The sequence below is a fragment of the Colius striatus genome, chromosome 2, assembly GCF_028858725.1.
Source record: "Colius striatus isolate bColStr4 chromosome 2, bColStr4.1.hap1, whole genome shotgun sequence".
Classification (NCBI taxonomy): Eukaryota; Metazoa; Chordata; class Aves; order Coliiformes; family Coliidae; genus Colius; species Colius striatus.
Window position 1 is genome coordinate 70,040,476 of NC_084760.1, and position 12,809 is coordinate 70,053,284.

General features: G+C 38.8%; 1 protein-coding gene across 1 annotated transcript in view; it reads right to left on the reverse strand.

Moving 5' to 3' along the window:
• Positions 1-12,809, reverse strand: part of NID1 (nidogen 1) — a 50,987-nt gene that overhangs the window by 22,335 nt on the left and 15,843 nt on the right. The window contains exons 9-12 of the mRNA XM_061991034.1: positions 12,262-12,405; positions 10,849-10,977; positions 7,872-8,015; positions 7,037-7,159 (exon numbers count right to left, since the gene is read on the reverse strand). Of these exons, the coding sequence (XP_061847018.1) occupies positions 7,037-7,159; positions 7,872-8,015; positions 10,849-10,977; positions 12,262-12,405 (540 nt within the window). The remainder of the gene's footprint in view (positions 1-7,036; positions 7,160-7,871; positions 8,016-10,848; positions 10,978-12,261; positions 12,406-12,809) is intronic.

Consider the following 12,809-nt stretch of genomic DNA (forward strand, 5'->3'; position numbering starts at 1 on the left):
ATCAGCTTCCATGTGGGTGGTAGACAGCCTTGAATCAACCTACAAAACCAGGACAGCCTCCATTATCTATCTCAAATTTTGTTTGCATGTATTCAACTCACCATGCAGTAAGCAGGTAAAAGAAATATTGATTACAGTAACCAGGATAGTTTTGCCAGAGGTTTGGGGTTTGATTTTTTTTAAGCACCACTCATAAGAGAAAGTAGGGAAAATAGAATATTGATAAACCGACCCACACTGCTTTTGTTCACTGCAGAGCAAAATCTTCACTGCATTCATGTCATCTTTTGAGAGATACTATGAGCTCCTACTCCATGGGAATTAAAACCACATGTAGAAGCTGGTCAGCTTTCCTTCCCATCTGAAACTCCCAGAATTAGAGAATAACCAACACTTTACAATTTCTTAAAGTCAATAGACTAGATCAACTTTATGAAAGTCAGTTAGCCAATACAAATTATACAAAAGGTGAGAGTACACTCTCCCAGACAGGATCCACCTGCTACACACAAAATATACTAGTATAATTGGTAACTTGAAATACTAAGGTTTGTTCTAATTTTAAGACAATATTCACATTTATCCATAGATTTTATCCAGGAAAACTGATGGAGCTTTTGAAGAATACTTATACAGTAATGATCAATACCAGTCGCACAAATGGCCTGCTTATGCAGTCAGTCTCTCTAAAGTCAAGAGGCTATAAACAAATTCATTTTCAAAATTAAGACTCAGCTTCTATAAGGCATAAAGTATGTTTTTTTCCTAAAAAAACCCATCAACAATGGTTTTTCAGTTGCATAAAAAGATACAAAATACCCTATTGCTACTTTTAAGCATAACTATGTATTTTATGGCTTAGTCACACCTAAAAGGCTCTTAGATTTATAATAACTTTTTTAACATTATGAAATGTGGTAAGTAATATATGTTAAAGAAATATTTGGGGAAGAAATAAAACCAGTGTTATCATCTTCATCTGGGCCAACTCGATCATTTTAACCTTTTAACATCCAGCTCCTTTCAACTCACTAACATGAATTTAACTGATACTGAAATTTACAAACAAAAAAAAGCCCCAAAATTGATTATGACTGTCTAAACCAGGCACTTGGAATCCATATTGTATTTATTCTCTCCTTATCTCTGAATCATAGGTAGGATTACTATGCTTACAGTTTAAAAGCACCTAACAAAAAGGGAGCTGAATCCCAGTTCAGAGTTGTAACTTACACAGCAATGAAGACACAGCCATCTCAGATACGGACGACAGCTGGCTGGGATAAATAGTCATGCAGTCATATATTTTACTCTGTGTGCTTGGGAGAAGATGCTCTGATTTGCAAGTTTTCAATTGCATTAATTAATTGTCTGAAAGGAGGGTAGCTGTGACAGTTTGGAAAATGAGGCTGACAGTAAACAAAGCACCTTGATGAGCTAACAGCACTAGTTAGACAAAACATAGAATTGCTACATATTTAGGTGCTACTTTGTAAGCCAGGTTCTAGGTATAAATCTTACGGCTAGTAACTTTCCCTCAGTACAACAGCTTAAATAAATGAGATTTCTTAATGCTCCTCCTTTAATCTAAATACAGTAATATTTTGTCCAGTCAGGACTCTTCAAAGACACAGAACAATTAGCATCAGGAGAGCTCTCTGATTTCTTGACTGGCATGAAGAAAACTTTCATTAACTACAGCAGGTAGAGCTAAGTGCAAATAACGCTTGTCGAAGAGAAACAGGCCATGAATTATGAGAAGGACAAGACTTCATCACCAGGTAAACTGAGAACATTAAAATCAACTAGTAGATTCATATAGTCACATGGAAAGTTAACACTTCTTGGAATGCAATGTGTAGGCCAGCTTCTAAAGATAGACTCATCTTGGAAATCACAACCAAAAAAAAAGCTATCAGCAGGTAACTGTGAACAGACAGACTGCCAGCACTCAGCTCAGTGATGTAGGGATTGTGAGAGTGCAAAAGAGCTCGACAAATACACAGGGAACACTGCACAAGTACAAAGAATTATCAGGGGAGTATTATTCAAGGAGTATTAGGTCCAGCTCTGGCAACCAGTTTGAAAGGACAGTGAAAAATTGAACCAGCGTACAGAAAAGAGCTCCCAAGAGGGAAACTGTAGTGCAGAACTGAGGTCAAATGCTTCATGAAGAATTTAAGTTCCACAGATCATGGTACATACAAGTCAGACTAAACACAAAGAGGGGTGCATCCTGAATTCAAGTTTAATCACTATCCTTCCTCAGAAAAATGTGTATTTAACGTTTTAAACTTTTTTTCATTTGTTTCACAGACTAGCAGTAGTATTCTGGAATTTAAGAGTCACTGAAATAGATCATGGAACTTGAAAAAATGAAATGAAAATGGCATGGATACGGAAAGTGGGCCAGATGAAAAACATATATGTATACATTTCCCACATAAGCAAAGAAATAGAACAATGGGGAGAAAAAAAGCCCAAAAGCCATACACAAGCATTCAAAGTCTTTTTTGGTGATAAAGGAAAGCTCTTGCAGCAGTACTACAGAAAATTATTTATGGGCTTTTATAAAAAAGATGGAGGCTGAGAAAACAGACTGGGAAACAGAGATGTATGGGACACCTTCCCTTCTCTTTTTCAGGGAGGGTTAGTCTGATAATACACTAAACCAAATTCAATTAGTTCTACAATAGCATTCAAAATTTTTAAAGACTGAACTACTCAAACGGGTTTTAATTTGCAAGTTGAAGACACAAATTACTTAAAACGGTATCTGGAATCAGTATGTAATCAAAGAACACTTTAAAATTTCCTATGAGGATCACTTTATTCCCCATATATCAATAGTTATAGTGACATTTTTAATTGCTGTTGTCAGACGTTGCCAGAAAAAAAAAACCAAACAAAATAACACACTTCCCTTTGTCTCTTCATTTTCCTTTGTAATCCTTCACTTAGTGTTGCCCTGTTCAGTGCATTTCTCATGTGAAACTGACTGTATACAGAGGACCAGCAAATGGCCGTTAACAGTCAGACCCCTAGTTCCAAGCATTTAGATTTGTGTCTGTTTACTAAACAGTGTCTGGGGTCTGCAGCAGTTGAAACACTCAGACATCTGGTTTTTTGAAATGGAAAAATGAAGCGTGAGGAAATAATGAAGTACAGACTTTCTTAATAGCTGTGAGCAGTGGGACACTGCAGTATCATTAACTCTTTCATTAACTGCTGGTTAACTCCTACAGACATTCTCTTGTGCATGACTCAAATCCACTTCACTTGTTAGCCTACTTGTTTTAACAGCAAGGCTTCATCTACTAATGAAGACACCAAACAAGCAAGCAATTGTACACTTGGATCAGAAAACAGTACAGCAAAAACATCTGAATACAGGAAGCTTTCCATGCTACTAACAACCAGGAAAAACTTCAGTGACTTGACTGCAGATAATTAGATCAAAACCTTTGTAAGCAAAAAATGGGAGAAAGGGTCTCTAATTGCAATTGAATACAATATAGCCTCATCTGGAATCTCCATTCTGAAGCAACTTACTTTCCAAATTGGGTGCTAAAGTAAACTAAGCTGCTTTTTGCTAGGCTTCAGAAAACACATTTTGATTCTGTCTCCTGGCAATGATTAACTAACTGTCGGATATATCCATTTTTAAAGTACCAAAGCTTTAGCAACAGATGACAACCCAGGGGCAGCTATTGTTCTATTAACTCTCCAAGAAGGGAGGAGTAGCTAAGTTTCTTGTAAACACTGCCATTGCTGGAGACTAGCAGAGAAATACAGATAATCTGTACTTCAGGCAGAATTCAGCAAGAGTGAGACTTCTTATCTACACAGATGTCTTCTGCTCAGAGCATTTAATGAGTCGAGCCAATCAATACAAGTGTTTCTAAAGTATGTCTTCTACTGGTAGTACAAAACAGTATTTAAAAAAAAAAAATAAAAACCAGTGAGGGATATATGAAAACTAACAAAATCTGGTAGATCACCACCCACTAAAACAGTATATAAAACAAAACTCTCCAAACTATTTGGTACTTCCATTACATGAAAACATTCCTATTCAAGACACAATTGTGATGAGTATGGAAAGCCAAGAAACATATAGAATAAGTAGAAAAAAAACCCAGAAAGTCACTACAAAATAACACACTGTGCTTAGTAGCTTAGTAGGGACACTAACCACAGCATTCTTAAAAAAGTAAGAACAACAAACATTTAAGTATGCTATCACATATACTCAAAAGAAATTGTATCCTGGTAATAAAATTGGTTGAATTTAAGCATCCGCCTACCAAACTACTTGTTTCAGCTATAAAAGACATGTGCCAGACAAGAACTGTAAGCTTTAAGGCTGGATTTTGCATCAAGTTTTTCACATTGAGATTCTTCTCTAGGAGGAATGAATCCTGGTTTTATCAGTTGGTTTGCTACCTAAATATTTTGATACAGGTCAGAAACATTAGGCAGGTTCTTAATTTATCTGGTATTAAAATAAAAACATATATGGGATTTATGAATGGCAACTTAGTTAAAAATAATATTGAAAGATTGACATAGTGGCAAAAGCTCAAGTTTCACAATTAAGCACTGCAAAACCTCCTACAATTTATGACAGAAAAGTCTACAAGCACTGGGTGATTTGAGACAACACATGTTGTTAAGCTCACAACGAAGATTTAAAACCAGAAACAACCACTTGATTTTTTTTATGCCTTTCTTATAAACAATCCTTTGCCTTTTTTTTAAGATAGGAGTATCCAATTGTGCAAAAAAGTCAGAAATTCACAATTAGGAAATATAATGGCAAAAGAAAAATATTAAGTTTCAACATTGCATCAGGAAGTAATACCATGCCATTTTAAGCCAGCACATCCGTTATTACAAAACCCCCTCAATTTTGAATCACTAAATACTTTGGACATCATTAAGACCATAGTGCACAAGCTGAATTATAAAGAGAACATTCCTCTTCAGTTACATTGCTTCTGGCTTTCTTTCCCTTTGGCTCTATGCCTTTCTTACTCTTGATTGCACAGTCTGAGTTTCAGTTTGTTGAGTGATGTAGTGTTGAGTGGTGTTTTACCCAATAGAAAGGATCATAGAAGCAGGAGAACTGGGTTTGAATATACTCAGTTAGGCTTTCTTTCCTGGATTAAAGCATTCATCATACTGAAAAACCTGAGTGCTCTCCCACAGGTCTGTCATGCTTTTGAACTAAAGTAACTGTAACAATGAGACTTTGAGCTTGAGGGTTCCTTCTTTTTTCAAACATAGCTTCAATATTAGGAGCTTTATGCTTCAAAGCCCAAAGTACAACATTCCAAAGAATGGAAGTGTGGAAGGGTGTAGTGGTTTTGCCTGGGCCAGGTTTTTCGGTAGCAGGGGGGCTACAGGGGTGGCTTCTTTAAACAAAAAGAGTTGCCAGGAGCTTCCCCTGTAGCTGACAGGGTTAAGGTCAGCCAAGTTTAATCTGGACCCTGCACCTGACCCAGGCCTAGACAATTAGTGATGGGGGTAACGTCTCTGTGAATAATGTATTTGAGAAGAAATTGTTGCGCAGTTGCAAAACTGCAGCAGCAACAGGGAGGGAGAATGTGAAAACACCTCCACAGACACCAAGGTCAGTGGAGAAGGAGGGGGGAGGAGGGTGCTTAGGCACTGAAAAGGCTCCCCTGTGATACGTGGTGAGGACCATGGTGAAGCAGGCTGTCCCCCTGCAGTCCATGGAGGACCATCGGGAAGCAGACACCCACTCGCAGTCTGTGGAGGATCCCACACTGGAGCAGGTGGATGCCTGAAGGAGGCTGTGACTCTGTAAGTTCATCCTGGAGCAAGTTCCTGGCAGGACCTAGGAGTCCGTGGGGGTGGTGCCCATGCTGGAACAGGTTTGCTGTCAGGACTTGTGATTCTGTAAGGCACTCACACTGGAGCAGTCTGTCCCTGAAGGACTGTTGTCCCCGTGGATGACCAACGCTGAGGCAGAGTGTGAGGAGCTGCCCCTGTGGAAGGCCCCATGCTGGAGCAGTTCGTGTTGAGCTGCAGCCCATGGGAAGGACCCACATTGAAGAAGTTTGTGAGGGACTGTCTCCCGTGGGGACGGACCCCACAGTGTAGCAGTGGGAAGTGTGAGGAGGACTCCCCTGAGAAGAAGCAGCTGCAAAGTCCATCTGTAATGAACTGACCGCAACCACCATCCCCCATCCCCTGCGCTGGTGGGATGGGGAAGGAAAGGGAGTCCTGGGCAGAGGAGGGGTGGGGGGGAGGTGTTTTTAAGACAGTTTTATTTCTCATCTCCCTGCTCTTATTGTTTCTTTAATAAATCAAACCCTTTTCTCCTTAAGCTGAGTCTGTTTTGCCCATGATGTTAATTGCAGAGTGATCTCTCCGTCCTTATCTCAATTCATAAGCCATTTGTTGTATTTCTCTCTCTCTCCTGTCTAGTTTAGGAGGGGGAGTGATTTTATGACTAGGTGGACATCAAGCTAAACCACCATAAAAGGTGAAGAACTTTCTGCTAAATAGAAAACAAGCTAGGTAAATACAGAATCAACTAAGTGCTAGCTAGAAACTGGAGTCTTTCTGGACTCCTGCTGTTCTATGTGGCATGCAGGCATATAGATCCCACTGCAAACAACACTGCAGCTACTTTGGTCTCATCCTTCACTTTTCTCCTGTTGTTGCATTTCTTTTACATTTCCAACTGTTCCAGATGTTTTACAATACATGACTACTATGTATGCAAACAAAATCAATCTGTGGTCAAAACTTTACGTAAGACAACTTCAAAAGATAGTATCACCTTGAAGCTGAGAACTGTTGAAGATAGAACAAACAAAACATAAAATAGGACAGGATATCACGGAAAAGTCATAACAGTCAAGATACAGATTTTGACACAAGCTTGGTGAACTTCAAAACTTGAAAGAATAAAGATCAATACACAATCAGTTGCAGAGAGGAACCAGATTAACATTCTCAAATTACATTTCTGGTCCAACTTTCAAGAACTGTAAAATTTTACCTCCTAACACACACCAGAAACCATCCCCACGATAACCTGCCTTACACTGGCAGCTGAAGGACCCAGGAGTGTTGTAGCAGAAAGCATCTGGATGACATTGGCCCTGTTGACATTCATCTACATCTGTAAAAGAGATCAGTATCAGAAAACCGTTCCTCCTGGTGGAAAAATCAGAGAGATTAAAGGAAGTACAAATCTGCTGTATTACTTTCAGGCTCCTATTTTAGGATCTCATTAGACTTACAGAACTTTGGAAGAACATCTATACAGAAGAGAAAAAGAGAAAAAAACCTGCATGCATGTATTTCAGGTTCTGCCTCTGCACTTTGCCATTCCAATGAGTAACTAGTATTATTGACTTGTACAGTATTTTATACATACATGTCTATATTTCTCAAGGAAAATACTTAATACAGAAAGAGAAGTAGGATCTGGCCAGCAATGTTTTCAACAGGTAGTTAGGTAAAGCTTCTCCCCCGCTTCACTCCAAATGACATGAAACAGAACATAACTTGTCTTACATGGTCTGAGCATCATGTGTCACCACCTTAGTAATATAAACCAATACAGTTCAAACAGTTCCAGAAGATGAAGATCTGGTCTGCTGATTCCAGGTACTACAATTTGTGTGTTTACTTCATTCTGGACCTTCAAATATTGAAGTGTGAATTCAAAAGTGAGGGGAGGAAATGACAAAAGCTTAATGCAATGCTTGCCTGAGAGACTTAAAATACAACATTTCCTTCTTTAAATCACAAGTAAGTATAGGACATTGCAATGACCAGCCAAGCTGCGTGATAAGGAGTATAAAAATCCCCCAAACAATACTACCCACCTTCACAGGCATGGCCATCTCCAGAGAAGCCAGGAAGGCATGTGCAGATGTAGGCGGATCCTCCAGTGTATACACACTGAGCACGCTGAGGAGAGTCGCAATTGTGTGTGCCTCTCTGGCAATGGTTTATGACATATTCAACAGCTGCAGGGAGACATACAACAGGAAAGATGAAAAATCTGCATTTTCCTGCACTGGAAGTTAGGATATTCTGCTACACTAACCTAGCACTGACCCAGGGCTGTCATCACTTGGCAACAGATAGGAGCTGTGACTCACTCAATTAGGAGATAAACATATTTGTGGAGAGATTTTTTATCAACAGCAGAAGCCAGGATCAGTCCTGCAGCTTTTCATAACTCTCATTGTTGACCGCAGTGTCTCTGAAGGCACTGCACTGCTTCACACAAAATTTGTTTCAGATAGCTGCTGGAGCCCTGCCTGTGCTTACCTGTTATGTCAGAGAAGAGGAAAGGAAAACATGTTTTTTAAAATAGGAAGAGGCAAAATTAAAAAAAAAAAAAAGTTTGGGCCCAGAAACAGATGAGTTTCCAGTGTGAACATCTAGGAACAGACTTCCAGCTGCTGTAACAGTCTACTGAGGCACTCTTTACACAGTTCTTATAAGGAGTTGACAGGGCATCAAGATGAGACTCTTTCATCACAGTATCAAGGCACTTTTTACACAGTTCTTATGAGGAGCTGACAGGCAAGATGAGACTCATAACAATACAAAGATGGAAACTACCACAGTATTGTCAGGGAAATAAAAGAAATCTGCCACCAGAGATAGATCTGAAAACGTAATTTTTCCTATCAATCTGGAGCAGATGACATCATTGTTAGAATCACTTGTATGTTCTGTTTGATGAAATAAAGTTTAGATTACAAAATAATCTATTCAGAACTGCATTATAAATGCATAAGATTTGGAGTTGGAGCTCAATGGGAGACCCCAAGTCCTCCTATTCAGCCTACAAAGAGGAGAATGGGATTTATTTACAACACTCTTCTAAAGATCTCCAGTGAGTCACTCAGCTGCTATGGAAAAGCTGCAGATCCAGAAAAGCTAAGTTAAAAAAAGCTGGTATCCCAGAGCAACCTGAAAAAGCACAAAGAGGGTAGCTGTTGCCCTTCTGGGGTTCAAATTGTTTGTAGATTATAAAATCCTCCCTTGCGGAAAAGGGAACAGTATTACCATGACCTTTATTTTCAATCTGTTGGAAAACTAGAGTTCTTCCTTCTTGTTCAGTCTTACAGATGCAAAGTTTGTTTTTCATAGAAGGGATCAAACTGCAGTCCTTCAAGCTGGGAAAGACATTACTTGGCACTTATTAGAAGTGTGAAACATCAGCTTCCTAAGATAGTAGTAGAGAGAAGCTAGTGAAGTCATGGCTGGAGAGAAGAATACTCCCTTTCAAGTCCAACTGACAAAAGGGTAGTGGTGGACATAACAGAAAGAACATAAAGCCGCTCTTCCACGTATAACTCTATCCTTTCCAGTGTCCTCTGGGAAGTTGCTTTTTTCTAACAGTTCTGCAACAAAGGAGAGACTTAGGGTTCACTGAAAGCAGATGCAACTGGTAATTCTTACTGGAGCAGAAAATTGGGCTCATGATGGAATGTAGTACACAGCATGCAAAGTCACACACTTAAGAGAAACAATGCAACTTTCTGATGTAAGATGAAAGCTCCTCAGTCTTTGCTGAACAACCATCTCAGCTATAATGAGGAAAGCTCTGTATACATTAGCTGGTCAAAGGGTAACTAAGCTTCCCTCAGAAAGCAGTCATGACACAAATGTAATCCTCAACTGTTAACAGTTATTTCCAAAACAAACAGGAGCCAATCCAAATATACTGAAAGAGTGTGTATAGGTTTTGTCAGTACAGAATTACTGTCAGGTTACAAACAAGGAAAAATTTCTAACTGAAAAAAAAATTAAATCTAATCTATATCCTATCCTGACAGTTGCACCTCTAAAGGTGGGGTCATTACCACTCTGTTATCTGCCATTTATAGACTTTTTTTATTTAGCTTTTGATATTTGCAATATAAATGCCACCCAGAACAGTCAGTTGAATGTTCTTGAGGGTAAACCTCATGGGATTTTTTTTTAATAGAGAAAATTCACTTTCAATACACACATCACACCATTATCTTGTAATTCTGACAACCACCAAATGGAATTTCTACAACTTCAGTGAAAAACAGAGTAAAAAGAAAATTATCCCTAGTTAGTCCACCAAGCACAAATTAACTCAAGCTTCCTCCAGGAAAAGAGAAGTTTTTTAATTAAATCTTAAAAAATCCTGTGACAACTACTGATTTTGAAGTTTTAATTTTCCATCAACAAACCAACTAGATTTCCTCCAAATTTCAAGGACTTGAACAGTAAAAGGATCTGTAGTTGTAAGTCCTTCTCAGAACAAGCCTGCAGTATTCAAGATACGCTTGTTTAAAAACCTGCAAGCTTCCTTATCCAAGGGATGAATCTGTAACTAAAATCTAATCTTTTAAATCTAATTTAGAGATAAGAAAGAAACAAAACCCAGAACCCCAAAAAAACAAAGCACAGCACTACAGAAAATGCAGAAAAAGCCTTACCTCAAGTGAGATGTTGTAAAATACCAACAATTTAATAAGTGCTCACTTTAATTCTTCTTTTACAAATTTGAATTTTACTACCATGTGAAATCTAAAGGTAATATTATACAAAGGATCAATGCACTCAATAATAATTTCCCCTTTTTATTTTGAAGCACTATGAATGGGGAATTTTTATGAAATAAAAACAAAGTACTTGAGGCACCTTCTTCAGTTACCTAATGGATTGTTAATCACTAACTGCAACATTAACTCCTAAATTCAACTCATGTTAGAAGTCAGCACAGATCTTTGAGCTCTGATTTCTGTCTCTGTGAGATGAATCACAGCCCAAAAGCTGTCTGTGGTTTTTAAGAAATGTGAAACTCACCAACACAAGTCTGCCCATCTGCTGCAAACTGGTATCCATCAACACACTCACAGTGGTAGGTTCCCGGCTGGTTATTGCAGATTGCATTGCTGCCACATAGAGCTGGTTGCTCTGAACATTCATCAACATCTAGAATATTATAAGGATTCCAGTTATTACAAAGATGCATTTAATATTGATGCCAGAAAAAAAAAAAAACCCAAACCAAAACCAGAAACTGTGCAACTGTTGAATAATAGCAGGCTTATGTATTTAAATCACATCTTGTATAGACCGTATCTCTTAAGAGATATTAGGAACCTGAAAGGACGTTTTCAGGTAACTGTGTCCTCAGCTAACCTCCACCAGAAAAACACAAATGAGGTTCTATAACGGAGTCATAAAGGGAAGGGACAGGAAATTCATGAGCCACTGATAAAGAAAATGCAGACTACAAGGTGATCAGAAGCAGTGATGACTACTAGGGGACCATTAACTTCAGGAAAGGCTTCCCCTTTCATTATCCGTACACATCTCTAATCCCCTACTGTTCAAGCAACAGCACCAGAGGAGTGTGATGCTGTTGTTGTCATTTGCAAGTTAACAACTGCAGTTAAGGGGAAGGCTGTATTTTGTTTTGTTTTTTATTAAAAACACAGCTCACTTAACTAATAGGGGTTATGCATATTTCATTAATACACACTTTTACCTCTTGAAAACAAGTATTTGTGCTGTTATTTGATTATAAACCAAAACCGAAATACATTAAGAATACAGAGCTGAGAAATAAAAGTCTCCTTGAACAGAAGGGAACTTCAAAGCCAATCTTGAAACAAGATTATTTCAACGGGTTCCACGTATCTGTGCTCTGTATGCATGTGTGTATACCATTTACAGAATCAGAGGGGTTGGAAAGCAACTCTAAAGGTCCAACCCCCTGCTTAAAGCAGGTCCACCTAGATCAGGTCACATAGGAACAATTCCAGGTAAGGTTTTGAAAGCCTCCAGAGAAGGAGACTTCACACCCTCCCTGGGCAGCTTGTGCCAGGGCTCCCTCACTCTTATGGTAAAGAAGATTTTCCTTAAGTTTAAGTGGAACCTCTTCATCTCCCTCAATAACTTTTAACCTAGTTGACTCGTTTTAACCAGAACTTGCATTACATTAAATTTCTCCCAGGCTTTATAAACAGACAAACTGGCTAGGGAAAGGTGCTTTGGCAGACTAGTAAAACATATCCAAGTTTGACCCTTCAAGACAGTCAAATTTGTTTACTTTGATTACTGAGATAAATCAGGTACCTCTAACCTATCTTGCCCAAACCCAGCCTCTCCACGCGGTTCATTTTGCTGGAACGGCTAGTCTTGAGGGTCCATACATTTCAAGCAAAACAAGTTCTACATTAGCTGTCATTTTGTAAGGAGATTTTCTGATACCGTAACAAACATTTCCATCTCCATGGAAGCCAATCAAACATTCGCAGAAGAAATGGTTTCCAGTTCCTGGACGACATATAGCGTTGGTATCACAGTTATGGGTGCCAGTGTAGCAGGGATTCTGGTTAATATCAGCAGAACCATCTGACAGGAGAGACCATAATAAGCCATGATTACTCCAAGCAATAGGACTCAGCTAAGGCCCAGAAAGAGGTTGGGTTTAATACACGTGAAAGGGAATGGTTTTTGCATCAGGATGAAGGGAATTTGCAGGTGACATGCAGGACATGAGTTTCAGACATGCTAAGAGCACCTGTACTCTTTGCTATTTGTGCAAAGGACTGCTGAGCTAAAAGAGAAGGCACAAAACCTTCTCTACAGAGCAAGACTGACAATGATAATGCACCTTCCAGTCACTGTCACTAGACCCAAAATGCAATTCTTAACAGCTTGGTTTATCCATTTCAATTAGTAGAACTTCATTTTGTAACAGAAAAAAGTGAGCAGTCTTTTGTTGTATATCTGGTATGTGTTTTTAAATTGCTCCT